General features: G+C 48.1%; 2 protein-coding genes across 2 annotated transcripts in view; both read left to right on the top strand.

The window, feature by feature from the left end:
* Nucleotides 1-6211, top strand: part of SRP72 (signal recognition particle 72) — a gene marked incomplete at its 5' end in the record, with an annotated part of 39827 nt that extends 33616 nt beyond the window's left edge. Inside the window, 2 exon segments of the mRNA XM_014583896.2 lie at nt 3905-4064; nt 4692-6211. Of these exon segments, the coding sequence (XP_014439382.1) occupies nt 3905-4064; nt 4692-4869 (338 nt within the window).
* Nucleotides 6212-8003: 1792 nt separating this feature from the next.
* The window catches only part of ARL9 (ARF like GTPase 9), a 17624-nt gene continuing 10131 nt past the window's right edge, over nt 8004-15496 (top strand). The window contains exons 1-3 of the mRNA XM_027767961.1: nt 8004-8150; nt 8415-8670; nt 14953-15115. Of these exons, the coding sequence (XP_027623762.1) occupies nt 8071-8150; nt 8415-8670; nt 14953-15115 (499 nt within the window). The 5' untranslated portion in view covers nt 8004-8070. The remainder of the gene's footprint in view (nt 8151-8414; nt 8671-14952; nt 15116-15496) is intronic.

Genomic DNA, 15496 nt, shown 5'->3' on the forward strand with positions numbered 1-15496 from the left:
GAAGACTCTCTTCATATTAATAGAAATTAAAAATTCAGAATAGTTTTGGAGGAGAGGGAAGTGGGACAAAGAAGTGCAGTTTTTATTTTTACTGTGAGATGTGAAAATAAAGGTGTCAGCTGTTTTAGTTAGGGGAAAAAAAAACCATAAAACCTCATCAGACTGGCATGAGCAAATCCACTGTTTTTTTGTTTTGTTTTGAGAGGTTTTTGCTATAGGGTACATACGCTCAGCAGAGAGACAGACAGTGAGAAATCACCCAGGGGGGATGGCCATGCCACAGTCCCTTCTCCTCCATTCTCCTCTCGGGATCTTGGACACGCACACACATGCGCCCGGCGTGAGTTTAAGTCACCGGATCCAGGACTGAGACCACGGTCAAGTACATGGGAGTCCTGTGACGTAGCCATTACACCAATTGCTGGTCCTGCGAATACACCGTTTATGAACTGGCAGTCTAGAGGAGGGTGGCATCAAGAGAGCTGGTCATTGTGTGTCTGTTTTGCTCGCCACAAAACTGACTCCCATTAGCAGGACATTTGCTGGAAACGTGAAGGCCACATACTTGTCATCTGCGTCCAGCAGGACTAAGGGGGCCTCTTGGGCTTAGCAGGCCTTTCTCATTAATCTGACTGGGCCACAGAAGGTCAGTGTCCAGCCTTGAGGACAAGGGAGTCAGCCAGGAGGATGCCATGCATTGAGTGTCTCTGGCTGTGTTCTTTGTCCCTGGAAGGAGGAGGTGGAATTGCCATGGTGGCTTCCCCTCGTCAGAGGTTATCCCAGGAGCCACCTGCCTGTTCTGAGTTAGGGGGAGTCTATAAATCAGGTTGCTTCTTGATTTTCCATTGCCATGCTAAAATTCAGGTTACCCAAGTCTTAGCTGAAGTTTATTACCACTCCGTCTGTTTTCCAGGTCCCAGGAGTTTATTGATAATATCTTTCTCCTATTTTTCCTTCTGATGTATTTATCATCACTTCAGTGGAGTTTGGGGTACTGCATAAGCTAACGTTTGCATTTTAATCTTCCAGTTTTTGCTATAGGTTGGGTGTGCTCGCTGGAAAGAGAGAAAGTGAGAAATCACTCCCCCTCCCCCCAGTCGCTATGCTTCTCCATCATTCTCCTCTTGGGACCCTGGGCACACCAAGCGCCCAGCATGATTTTCAGGCCACCCGGTCCAGTACTTCAACTTGAGTAGTTGGCCACGCGGGATCCAGCCACCTTAATCACCACACCACCTACTAGCCCCAAGAAGTATTTCTTTTATGTATTAGTGATACCACAAGGGAACAGCTCATGACTATAGGTTGTAGTAAGCTACAATTTTACTTTATTTCCCATTTTGTGGTTCCCAGAAGAGCGTTTTAAAAAAATTTTATGAGTAGTATGCGCTCATTCTGAAACCATAGGAAAAAAACAAAGGTCATAGTTTTTTTCATTAAAGAGGGGAAAAATGCCCTGCCCCAAATTCATGTTCTCAGAGATGTTGTTTAACTTTTTTTTGGATACAAAAACATGGATTTAGTTATATACTTGTTCAATCAAAAAAGTTTTTATAACTAATAAAATATGGTATCATAATTTGTTTTAATGCTCTACTTTAAACTGAATTATGAAGAACATTTTTTCAAATTATTAAATGTAAGTGTACTTTTAAGTCAGTTGTATAGCTTACTGTAGTAGGACATACTATATTTAATCATTCTCATTGGTAGATATTTAAGTTATTTTGCCATTTTAAAGACTATCAGAGAGGAGCCACCAGGTAGTAGCGTGGTTAAGGTGCTGGATCCCACATCTCTGACTTCATGGTTCAAGCCCCAGGCCCTACTGGAATCTGGACATAACCTGTCCTACTCAGTTTCCTCTTTAAATTGTATCTCGGGAGGCTTTAGGAAACTGAAGTAGAATCTTCTGAGTGTTTCAGGTGGGCTCTTTGGAGTATTTGAAATGTCCCAGCGTGAACACACTGGGCATGTGTGCGTTCCTGCCCAGAACCCTGAGAGGAGGGTGATGGAGAAGAGATGGGACATGGCCATCCCCCAGAGTGACTTCTCCCCCTCTCTCTCTCTGTCTTTCTGGCGAGCACACACACCCTATAACCAAAAAAAGAAAAAGGAAAGGAAATGTCAGAGACTAGTTCTACCTAGCATTATGGCTCATGGGTTTCTGTAGGGTAAATTTCTAGGAGTCTGTACATTTTGACATACTGCCAAAGTAAATGGGAGCTCAGTGGGGGCCAATTTTATGTGGGGATCAAAGAGATGAGTACTTTTTTTGGAATTAGAATGCCCGAATCCAAGGCTGACCCTGTGGCCTAGCGGTTGGGGGCGGGAGGAGGACAGACCCCACATGGCTGACCACAGTTCAAATCCTGGCCTGGCAGCTTGTAAACCCCCAGGTATGTGTGCATGCATGCCCCACATCCTGGCAGGATAGAACCCAGGAGGAGAAATGATCGCAGCAGGGCCAGGTCTCTCCCTCTCCCTCTCCCTCTCCCCCTGGAATGTGCACACACCCTCTGACAACCTTAGAAATTGCTCTCCACAAAGGCCATCCTTGTTTACACTTCTCCCATTCGTTTTTGAGTGTTTTTCATTTCACCAACTCTGGGTATTACAGCCTTGAATGTTCGTCTAATACAAGGGGACTTCAAATAGTTCACTGAAAAATGGAATTAAAGTATGAGTTTATTTTGTTGCAAAAAAAACTTGAAATCCCTGCGTAGTTTTCCTAATATGTATTTCCATGAACTTTTTCAAGATCTCTTGTAGGTTTTGGTTTTTTTTTTTTTTTTGAGAGGTTTTTGCTATAGGGTGCATGCGGTCACCAGACAGATAGAAAGAAATCACCCCCCCCAGGGGGGATGGCCATGCTGCAATCCCTTCTCCTCTCTGGATCTTGGGCACACATGCATACGCACCCAGCATGAGTTTAAACCACTGGGTCCGGGACTCGAACTGCTGTCGACTACATAGGACTCCAGCAACATAGCCATTATGCTAACTGCTGGTCCCCTCTTGGAGAATTTCTTACTTTCTCATTTTAAACTAATGACAGTGAGCATTTGTTCACAAAAATAAGTCCTTATTTCTCCTGGCTTGCCCTAATTACAACCACACCAATCTTTGAGTTGATTAGTGATAATTCTTTCTATATTAAGAATACTGATTTACTCAGTTAAATACTATGTAGCTTAAAATCTTTCTTTAAAATGTATTACGTCTTGGGACCAGCAGATAGCATAATGGTTACGTTGCTAGATTCCCACATAGTTGACCATGGTTCGAGTCCTGGACCTGACGTCTTAAAACTCACGCCAGGCGCATGTGTGTACATACTGAAAAATCCTGAGAGAAGGGATTGTGTCATGACCATCCTCCCTGAGGGGTAATTTCTCGGTTTTTGTCGCCCTGTCCTCTCTCTTCTCTGGCAAGTGCATGCACTCTAGAGCAAAAATCTCTCTTAAAAAAATGTATTATGTTTTACTAAACAAAAAAAACTATATAGATATATCTGTGAAATCTTTTCCTTTATGATTTGTGAATTTTGTGTGATGCTGAGAAATAAAGACTTTTCCCCTACTAGATTATACAAATAAAACTTCCTCATATATTGGGGCTGGCAGATGGTGTAGTAGTTGAGGCACTGGACTGCCACATGGCCTGCTGTGGTTCAAATCCCGGACCTGGTGGCTTGCTTTTTCATTCTCTTTCTTGCTCTCTTTCTCTCTCTTTGGTCAAACTGAAGAATAATAAACAAAATTAAATAGTAATTCTTTAAAAAAAAAAAAAAAAACTTCCTCACATAAATTTGTTTTGATTTTATTTATTCTCAGGTTTAGATACATTGTTCAAATTATTTTGAAAATATTATGGACACATTTCTTTATCACTCATTATACAGGAAAGCTGCCTAAGAATTATGACCCAAAAGTTACCCCCGATCCAGAACGATGGCTACCCATGCGAGAACGTTCTTACTACCGAGGAAGGAAGAAGGGTAAAAAGAAGGACCAGATTGGAAAAGGGACCCAGGGAGCAACTGCAGGAGCTTCGTCTGAACTGTAAGTCACTGCTCCACTAAGGGTAGAAAGCAAACGTAGTTAGTTCAAGGGGGATTTAATACCCTATGTCATCCAACTAGCTTCATTTACTGGCAGAGTAGAAAGAAGTATTTAAAATGTTATTTCTACATGGTAGAATTACAGATCATTTGAAATTTGTTTCTTGGGCCACAGGTTGCATAGTGGTTATATCACTGGACTCCCACACGGCCAACCGTGGTTCGAGTCTCAGACTCAGTGGCTTGAAGTTCATGCAGGGTGCGTGTGTGTGTGTGTGCCCAAGATCCCAGGAGGGGAATGGAGGAGACGGGGTTGTGGAGTGGCCATCCCCTCTGAGGGGTGATTTCTTACTTTGCCTCTCACTGTCTCTGTCTTTCTCTCAGGCAAGCACATGCACCCTAAGACAAAAACCTCTTAAAATTAATAAATAAAATAAAATGTTTCTTTGATACAGGAAAAGTTTTATTCAAAAGCAAAATGAGTAGGGAGAAAAATTGGAGAACCTGTGTTTAAAGAAATAATGTTCAGGAGACAGGGGTGCAGAGTAAAATCCACGCACGTGCGTTCTATGCGGCCTGTCCTTTATTGAGTGTTTGAGTGACTAGTTGTCCGCTGTGCTGATTTCAGGGATGCCAGTAAAACTGTGAGCAGCCCCCCCACCTCCCCGAGGCCTGGCAGTGCGGCGGCCGGCCCTGCCTCCACAAGTAACATCATACCGCCGAGGCACCAGAAGCCTGCAGGGGCTCCAGCCACAAAGAAGAAGCAGCAACAGAAAAAGAAGAAAGGTGGAAAGGGAGGCTGGTGATTGGAACATTTTTGTCGCAAGCTATTTTTAAACTAGTCCCAATGACACTAGGAACAGAATAAGGTAACACAGCGAGAAGCACAGAACTATTCCCTTTCCATCCGTATTTTCATGAAGCAGCTTCTTGTCGGCTAGGAGAACATCAGCCTCAGACTGCCTCGCCAGGCCCGGCCCGCCTCTACCACCTCGCTTTGCACTGGTGGCGACTGGAAGCAACTGGGCATTTACCCGCCTTGATGTCGCGCATTCTCTGTGTGCTGGTTTGATTGGTTCTCAGTTTCACAAACAAGGCATGTTATCCGATTTCCCAGGATTTCAGCAGAAACCACTTCTGTTGTCTCAACTGGAACCTGAAGATACCTGTTGCTACTCAAGTCCCTCTTTAAATTGTATCTCAGGAGGCAGAAAGTGGAATTTTCTGAGTATTCCAAATACCTGTTTAGAAATACCATGTGATAAAAAGGGACTCGTAGACCCAGTGTTCTGAGGCCAGGTGGATTTGGACCGTCTCAATCATAAGGGTTAAAGGGCCCCTTTGAGGGGCCGGCAGGTGGGGTTGTGATAAAGTGCTGGATTCCCACATGGCCAACTACAGTTCAAGTCCCAGACCTAGCAGCTCTCTCTCTCTCTCTCTCTCTCTCTCTCTCTCTCTCTGTCTCTTGTCACATTGAAGAAGAATAATAAAATAAATCTTTTAATACAAGGCCCCTGTGAAGAACACAAACCTTGACTCACACAGAGAGGAAAGCAGTGCCCAAGTTCAGGACAGTGTTAAAAATCTATTGGGCTCAATTAATAGATACTCACATGACTCCTGCTAGTAGTCAGGGGTTATGACCATTCGTTACCTTTTTCAAAGTCATGGAAAAATACCTGTATATTTTTAGGTTTTTGCTCTAGAGTATGTGTGCCTGGTAGAGACAGACAGAGGGGAACTGAGAAATCAGGCCCCAGAGAGAATGCCGTAGTCCCTTCTCCATTTTTTTATTGGGATTTTGAGCACATACGCACACGCACCCAGCATGATTCTCAAGCCACCAGATCCAGGATTTAAACCATGCTCAGCTCCGTGGGAATCCAGCACCTAAATCACCAGGCCACCTGCTGGCGCCAAGTCACAAACTAGTTCCCCACCAGTTTGTGGTATCAGTGTTGCTCTTGTCTCTCCTTGCCGCCAAGCCACTTTGACGATGAACAGCTGGGAGAAGATGCCTCGGGGTACCTGCCCTTCTTAGTGTTCATCTTACGCTGCCCAAGATACCCTTTAATTTAGACAAGAACCTTGTGATCACATTACTCCGTTTCTGTTAATAAAGTGCTGCTGTGTTTGACTCTGAACATATCTACTGCAACTTCTTCAAAGAGTTTCACATTTTAAGTCTTTCCTGTTTCCAAGATCAGAAATGGGGCACCGCCTTTCTGTTAGCATAATCAGCATCTGCAGCGGCCTCTGCACACGAGCTTCTCTCAGAATGTAAGGATGACTTATTAGGGCATAATTTTTGAGCCCTGCAGAGATCTTGGTAAGAACATGTGTATTTCTTCTAAATAGATACCCGATTACAGAAATAATTTTGTGAGTACATTTGTTATTTATGACTCCATTGAATTTCTGCAGCGAAGGATCATTTTTTAGATTAAGCAACAGAATCCTGGTGAAAGTTTTTCATCATTTGAATTTCGACCCAGGGCACCACAGTGTCGTTTATAGCCCTGAGCCATTTCTATTGTCATTGCTACACAGCCGACCCTCAGTTCCCAGACAGAAGTCAGCATTGTCAAGTGAAGTGTGTAAACCTCTATGTTAACTTTCTAGTAATTATTTCTTCTTTTGGACAAATCTTTAACCAGTGACATATATACTTGGTATGTATGTACGAGTGTGTGTTTGTGTGCATTTATAAAAATCAGTATGGATACATCCATTCACTGTGGCACATTTTAAAATAAAATACTCTACCAGTGAATATGGGTTGAGCTGTTTTGGGTGTTGGCATTTTATGAAGGCCTTCCTGGTTAGCTTAGTTTGCTTTTACACTGAGTATCTTACCTGCTCTTCCCAGCAGAGCCACAAAACGAATAGGATTGACAGAACCTCGTTTTAAATTGCACTGAAAAATCATGGCGTGTGCATTAACAAGCAGGAGGAAGGAAACCTTTTCAAGGTTATGAAGTGCAACGTTTTCAAGGCACTGAGAGCCTCTGACTTTAACTCGCATCACCCACGCCTGAATCTGCACTCCATTCATTGTTCCTCCCCAGCAGGACCTGCTGGGGAGAGATGGAGGAAAACCAGTTTACAGCAGTTTAGAAAATCGCGGCAATCCTAGAGTCTACCTTCAGATAATAAAGAGAACCCCTCGGTAACCGAAGCCACATTACACCACCTTTGAGAACCCCGGCGGGTGGCTCTTTCACGACATTAGATCACTGGACATCACTAGACTGTTTGGTTTCCGATGCTCTTCATACCTGATACATAGTAGTCTTGATCCTGGCAGCCTACTTAATCTCCCGAGGTTTTAAAGCAAAATGCAACCTGAGTTTGGAACCATGGAGCTATTGCGCTCCTCCGTTTTCCCTTACCAGCTGTCCTGGGTAAGCAGCCGGGTTAGGCGCTCCTAGTGGCATTTAGCCAGGGCCGAGGGCTTTTCAGGCTCAAGTTTGGAGCTGGAGGAGGCAGGATTTAACGGGACACCCCAACTCTGGCGCCCCAGGTGTCCTCCGGTTGGAGACCCTTGACTGGGCGGGCTCCGGCTGAAGCTGGAGAGGGCAGCCGCCGAAGTTGCCCGGGACGCGGCCTGCGTGGAAGGCGCTTCTGGGACACCTGCTCAGCCCAAGGGCCTCGCGTCCGGCGCCCTCCCAAGGGGAGCCTAGGGACGCTTTCCCCGCCATGACGGCCAGTCCAGCCGTGCCCACCCAACTCCCGAGTCACCCTTGACTGGGCTCCACCTAGGTCCTAGCCCCCTGTCTTCCACTTCGGTCCCCCTCCGACCCCAGGGTCCGGCGAGTGGGCTCGGAGGGCGCTCGGCCGGCGGCCAGCGCTAAAGGCCAGACCGCAGGCTGCGCGGGCGGGGACCGCGGGTGTGGTCTCTGCGGTGGGACCTACGTCTGGGGCCCCTGGCCCCCCCGCCAGGACCAGGGCCACAGCGGCTCCGCGCGCAGGCGCGCAGGGGCAGAAAGGAACCCAGGGCGCTGGGGATGGAGAGGGGGAAACTGAGGAATAAAGAGAAAGGGAAGGAAGCGGAGAAGGAGAGCATTCGGGCAAAGGGAAAGGAGAAGGGGAAGGAATCCGAGGAGAGCATTCGAATAAAGGGAAGGGAAGAGAGAGGGAAGGAGCCGCAGGGGAGCGTTAGAAGAAATGGAAAAGAAGAGAAGGGGAAGGAAGCGGAGAAGGAGAAAATTAGAGGAAACGGAAGAGAAGAAAAAGGAAAGGAACCGGAGAAGAAAATTAGAGGAAACGGGAGAGAAGAGAAAGGGAAGGAGCCGGAGAGGGACAGCTTTCGCGTAAAGGGAAGGGAAGAGAGAGGGAAGGAGCCGCAGGGGAGCGTTAGAAGAAACGAGAAGGAAGAGAAAGAGAAAAAGAAGGAAGGGGAGAAGGAGAAGACTAAGGGAAAAGAAAAGGAGAAGCGGAAAGAAGAGAAGGGGAAGGAGGACACGAGCAGGCGGGAAGAGGAGAAGGAGGCGGACGAGAGGCCAGTGCGAAGGAAGGAGGCCGAGGCGGCGGCCGCGCAGCCCTTCACCGGGAACGGAGAGGAGAACCGCGTGGGCGCCTCGCCGAGGGCCCCGCCCGAGCCCCGGGTAAGACCCCAGCCGGGACCCCCGACCCGCGCCTGCTTTGTTACGTCCCAGGCCCCAGCCCGCCCGGAGGGCCGTCCCACCCGGGCGTTTCGTCCGCGGGCGCAGAGATCCGCCGAGCTTCGAACGCCCCGCGCCGGCCCTGCTCCCTCCCCGCACCCCGCCCCACGCCCACCTGCACCCTAATCTCCCTCCCGTCTGAGTTGATCTGGGGGGACTCCAGAACGGCCCCGGTCCCGCCGGTCTGTCCCGCGCCACGACTCGTGGGAAGCTGCCGGGGCGGCGCGATCGGGCGGGCCCGGCCGAGGCAGCGCAGGGGTGTCCGGGGCCGGCGGTTCTCGTCCCCGGCGCTGTGGTTGCTGCTTGCGGGCGCGGGCCATCAGCCCTGAGAAGGGCCGGTCGCACTTTGATCCGAGCGTCTTAGACACGAACCGCGGTGGACGCGGCTTGGCTCGAGAGCCCGAGTCCTGAGCCGGCACCTGGGCTCAGAACTGCTTTCTGCTTCTAAACAATCCGAATTATCCAGAGAGATCTGATCTTTGATCTCTGACCCCGCAAACGCGCTACACAAACCCATGTGTGGCGGGAGGCATTATTTTCCACCCGAGACAGACGCTCAGAACTGCGTGTCGTGTCCGGCTGGTTTACCCCTCTCGGCCTTCCAGAGCGTCTACACGCGAGGTGTGAGCGCACGGAGCCTGCGTGCAGCGCGGGCTTGGGGAGGGCTCGCCCCGGGGGTTGCGGAGCAGCAGGAGCCGTTCCTCGCGCACAGCAGTTCATAAGAAACAGGAGCCAGTATTCTAGGTACCCTTAAGAAAGAAAAATGCGCTGGCAGGTGGCGTAGTGGTTATGGCGTTGGACTCCTACGTGGCTGGCCACAGTTCAATTCCCGGACTCCACAGCTGGAGAATCACTGCCGGCACCTGAATGCCCAAAATCTCAGGAAGAGAGTGGAGAAGGGATTCCGCTTGGCCATTGGTGGGGGGGGGAGTAAGGGGGTGTTCATGTCTCACTTTCCCTCCCACCGTCTCTCTTTCTCTCTCGTTGGTGAGCAAACATGCCCTATTGGCAAAAACAAAAAAAAAGAAAAATGCTGTCAACCCAAACATGACATCCATAGAGTGTAAAATATGTGCTAATTTCAGAGCTGTTAAAATGGGGAAAATGAATATGTTGGGACAGCTAAAGTGGGGGGCCCCTGGTGAGTGTTGTGGTTGTGGGGAGACACTGTACACCCCCTGTGGTACACCACTGTACACCACTCTTGGGTAAAGTATGTAATTTAAAGCCATCCCTTGAAGTCCCCCCTTTTAAAAATAATTATTTATTTTATTTTATTTATTATTATTCTTCAATTTGACCAGAGAGAGCGAGATGAAGAATGAGAAAGCAAGCCACCAGGTCTGGGACCCGAACCACCGCTGGCCATGTGGGAGTTCAGCACTTTAACTACCATGCCACCTGCCACCCCTGGAAGCCCCGTTTGTACATCAAGTCCCTCTCCCTTCCAGAGCACTCTCAGGACATTGCAACGTCTAGACCTACATTATAACATCAGACCAGAGAGTGAGGAGGAGGAGATGGGATCAAACTCCCACGGAAATATCGTTTGCTTTCAGAGCCATTAAGAGTTCGAGTCAAGAATGATACGTTTTTGGGAACCAGCAGTTAGCATAATGGCTATGTCGCTGGACTCCCACGTAGTCGACCGCAGTTCGTGTCCCGGACCTGGTGGCCTAAAACTCACGCTGGGCGCGTGTGCATGCGTGCCTAAGATCCCGAGAGGAGAATGGAGGAGAAGGGATTGCGGCGTGACCATCCCCCCTGGAGGGTGATTTCTCGCTTTCTGTCTCTCTGTCTCTGTCTGTCTGGCGAGCGCAAAAAACCTCTCAAAAAAAAAAAAAGAATGAATACGTTCTTTTTAAAGTGTATTTTATTCATTCATTCATTTATTATTGTTAGTTTAATTTGCTATGGAGCACATGTACTCACCAGAGAGAGACAGCGAGAGGGAGAAAGTGAGAAAGCAAGCTGCCAGGTCTAGGACTAGAACTGCAGTCAGCCACGTGGGAGGCCAGTGCCTCAACCATCACACTACCTGCTGACTCCACCAATGCTTTCTTTATTCAAATTCAGTTATTCACCACATGGCCTTCATGAATCATACTCTGTACACAAGGATCCACTGGAGGAGCTGATTTCTCGCTTTCTGTCTCTGTCTCTCTCTCTCTCTGGTGAGTGCATGCACCCTCTAACAAAAATCTCTCCCCTCAAAAAAGGAATTACTTCATTTCACTTTAATTAATTTTAATTTGACCAGAGAGGGACAGAGTGAGAGAAAGAGAGAGAAAGTGAGAAAGCAAGCTGCTAAGCCCGGGTCCCAAACCACGATGAGCCACATGGAGTTCTGTGCCCCTAACCACCCCACCACCCACAGGCCCCCCTCATAGATCTTTTAAAAGAGAAGGTGGGACCCAGCAGGTAGCATAGTGCTTAAGGCACTAGATTCCCACATGGCTGACCGTAGTTTGAGTCCCAGACCCAGAGGCTTGAAATACACAGGGCACGTGTGCATGCAAGCCCAACATCCTGAAAGGAGAATGGAGGAGAAGGGATTGTGGTGCGGCCATCCCTTTTGGGAGGTGATTTCTTGCTTTCTGTCTCTCTGTCTTCCTCTGTCTCTCTGGTGAGCACACGTGCCCTATAGCAAAAATCTCAAAAACAGGAGATGGGACAGACTTTCTATTGCTGTCCAGGATCTCTTTTTTCCAGAAATCCAGAAATCTTGGGCACGCACATGCGCCCGGCGTGAGTTTAAGTCACCAGGTCCGGGACTCGAACCACCGTTGACTACATGGGAGTCCAGCGACATAACCATTACACCATCTGCTCATCCCCCAATTTATTATCTGAATGGGGACTCGTGAAAGTCAAGCCCAGCTTTGTCTTGGTTTCAGCAATGATTCAGCAGCCAACCTAAAACCCTGGCTCGCCGCTTGAGCCCTAGATATCGCGTCTTCTGATGTCATGCAGTAAGTGGTATCTCCAAAAATAAAATCAGACCTGAGATCCCTCGAGACCCTTCCCGTTCCCAGACTCAGCACCACGATACCAGGACATGCTCAAATGTGCTTTGCCTCATCTTTCCAACCACACTCCTGGGAATGCAAGAGGGTTCCATTCCAGAGGTTTTTGGTATTTTTAAAAATTATTTCTTTGGGACCAACAGTTAGCATAATGGCTGGGTCACTGGACTCCCATGTAGTTGACTGCAGTTCACGTCCCAGACCCGGTGGCTTAAACTCACGCCAGGCACGTGTGCGTGCGTGCCCAAGATCCCGAGAGGAGAATGGAGGAGAAGGGATTGCAGTATGGCCTTCCCCCCTGGGGGGTGATTTCTCGCTTTCTGTCTCTCTGTCTCTCTCTCTCTGTCTGTCTGGTGAGCGCATGTGCCCTATAGTAAAAACCTCTCCCCCCAAAAAATAAATAAAATAAAAATTATTTCTTTATTTAATTTTATTTGTTTTATTTATTTATTTTTTTAATTTGACCAAAGAAATAGAAGAGAGTAAGGGAGAGAAAGGGAAAGTGAGAAAGCAAGCCACCAGGCCTGGGACTTGAACCGCAGTTAACCATGTGGGAGTCTAGTACCTTAACTACCATGCCACCTGCTAACCCTACAGAGATTTTGTTTTTTGTTTTTTGGTTTTTTAAATTATTTTATTTTATTATTATTTTATTCTTTTTAAATTTGACCAGAGAGAGAGAGAGGGAAATTGAAAAAGCAAGTTGCCAGGTCTAAGGTTAGAACTACCATGTGGTTTAGATTGACCATGTGGGAGTCCAGCACCTTAACCCTATGCCACTTCCTGGCCCCTTTAAAGAGGTTTTTAAGAACTACACTAAACACAGGCAAAAGCAGGTGGATGAACTTATCCAGTTCTTCTGTTAAACAGAAAGTGAGAGCACATTGGCAAACAGGACACCAAGTACAGGTCACAGAACATGGTTCGATACAGGATCCCTCCTTTGGAATTATGTTAAGGTATTCCAGACCAAAAGGAGAGTATAAACAGTGCTAATACAATTACTCTGCGAGAAACAACACCCGCGTGTAAAGTGGTGCTGAGGATCTGGCCAAAGAAATAAGGCAGTCCCATGATAAGAGCAGCCCTAGTTTCTCACTCATGTTTACGACCTCAGGGACAAGTGTCTGGTGGGTGTTGATGGCCCTTCTTGTACTTAAAAAAATGAAGTGAAAGTGAGTTTGCGTGCTAGTGAAGTCAGCAGGTACAGACTCTAAGTCCCAGCCAAGCCCAAGGAGTTTGTAGAACAGGACCTTTGTCATGAGAGATGGGAACAGGTGGATAGGAGAGTGGGCCCAGGCACCACCAGGTGGTGTTTACATCGCTGGGCTCTCGTTCCAGTCTCAAATCTGGTGGCTTGAAAATCACGCAGATGTATGTGCGTGCATGCCCAAGATCCCAGGAGAAGAACGGAGGAGAAGGGATTGCAGCGTGGCCATCCCCCTGGAAGGCGATTTCTCGCTTTCCCTCTCTCTGTCTCTGTCTCTGGTAAGTGCATGTGCCCTACGGCAAAAACCTCTAAAAACCAAAACAATGTAGTGGGCACTAGAGGCCTGTTCAGCCTACCTTGGGGAAGAACAGTCAAAAATAAGGCAACCTGCAACTTCTCTGTTGTCTACCACCAGAAAGGCCCCGGAGGCAGGAAGAGGAGGCAGCCAGGGCAAATCGCTGGAAGACGTTCTGGTGGGAAAGCGACCCCAGTTAGATGGGGTGAAGGGGTTGTGGGGAGGCGGGAACCCGTAAACTGACACTGTCACGCTCTTGTCTGTCCTGAACATGTGCATGATTTCATACAGCAATTTCTGGTGTCTGGAGGTTTGTTACTTTTGTGATACTTTCCCCCAAAGAAGACATGAAGGTGAACACCTGTAGAGATGAGACCACCAAGGCAGACTTCTGCTGGGCCAGGCCGGGTGGGAGTCAGAAAGGACTTCCTGGGACCGGCAGGTGGCATGGTGGTTAAAACACTGGACTCCCACGTGGCCCACCACGGACTTCGCTGCTTACTTACTCACTTTCCCTCTCTCTCTGTCTCTGTCTCTCTCTGGTCAATTTTTAAAAATAATAATAATAAATTAAATTAAATAAATAATTATTTAGGGACCAGAAGATGGCATAGTGGTTAAGGCACTGGACTCCCACATAGCCGACCGCAGTTCAAGTTCTGAACCCGGAGGCTTGACACTCACATTGGGCATGTGCACACATACCCGAGATCTTGGGAGGAGAATGGAGAAGGGATTGCAGTGTAATCATCCCCTCTCCCCCCAGGGGTGATATCTCACTTTCCCTCTCACCTTGTCTGTCTATCTTTCTCTCCAGTGAGTGCACGCACCCTCAGGCAAAAACTTCTTAAAAAAAAAAAAAGGCAAGAAGTCTAAGAGGAGGATCTTGCCCTAAAACCCTGTAATCTTGTTCTCTAAGGGTGAAAATAAGACAGAAATAGTCGTGTTAGACTGGAGAGGTTCCCGTGCTGAGTGGCACAATGGATGCACGCACCAGGGAGGTCCCATAACCCCAAACGGAATTCTGGTTTAATCTCCAAAAGACACAAACTCAACAAGCAAAACAAAGTCTGAGAATTGGCCCTGCCGCCTCTGGCACCCCCCCACCCCCGTCCCTGCTGACATACATAAAGCATTGACCGATGGACTGGCCCAGAGTCGGGAGATGGAGAGGGGATATGGGATTCATGGCATGTAAAAGTATGACATCATGTACTTTGGTGCTCGGGTGCTCTGTGGCCGATTAGAAAATATTAACTGAGAGCCAGCGGGTGGCGTGGAGGTTAAGGCGGCTGGATCCTACATGGCCCACTGCATGGTTCAAGTTCTAGACCTGGTGACTTAAAACACTTTGGTATATGTGAATGCATGCCCAAAATCCCAACAGGAAAGTGGAGGAGATGGGACTGTGACGTGGCCACGCCCAGGGGGGATGATTTCTCACTTTCCCTCTCTCTCTGTTTCTCTGTCTCTGTGTCTCTCTTCAGTGAGTGCACATGCTCTGCGGCAAAACAACCAAACACACAAATACTAACTAGTTGGTACCGTTTGTTCTAAACCTACAGACATGTAAAAAGTGTTGTTCTGCTTTACGAGTCCAGGAATGGGGGGCGGTTCTCACAGGCAGGTGCACTGTCAGGAGCCAGGACAAGACCCTGACGGCATCATTCACTGATTCGTCTTTCATGTTACAGGGGAAAAATAAGCAGATCCTGGTGCTGGGCCTGGACGGGGCTGGGAAAACCAGCGTCCTTCACTCTCTAGCTTCCAACCGAGTCCAGCACAGCGTGGCCCCCACCCACGGCTTCAACGCCGTTTGCATCAGCACGGAAGACAGCCAGATGGAGTTCCTGGAGAGTAAGTGCTCTTCTCCCTGTTACGGCGGCACGTTTTAGCCCATCTTAGGCCAGACGCGGGGTTGTCGACGTTCGATCCTTCGGGAGAGTCACACAAGATAAGTCTTTCCTAGGCTACTTTGTTTTTCTTAAACTTTATTCTGGGAGCAAGAGAGAAAGACAGGGTCTCAGTGCCTCAGATCCTGGGCACGCTTGTCCTCAGCGTACTCAGGCAGGTCTCCAGGGGCAAACTGCCCCCCGCCATGTAGGTGGGCCTCACAGAGCATCGCGTTGCCCCTATGCCACCATCTGCCCGCACTAGCATTTTAGAACATGTCTGTCATTTAACCCAGGGAGCACTGTGGGGAGATCGCTTTTTTTTTTAATTATATATATATATATA

This window comes from Tupaia chinensis, unplaced genomic scaffold, assembly GCF_000334495.1.
Source record: "Tupaia chinensis unplaced genomic scaffold, TupChi_1.0 Scaffold144982_1, whole genome shotgun sequence".
Classification (NCBI taxonomy): Eukaryota; Metazoa; Chordata; class Mammalia; order Scandentia; family Tupaiidae; genus Tupaia; species Tupaia belangeri.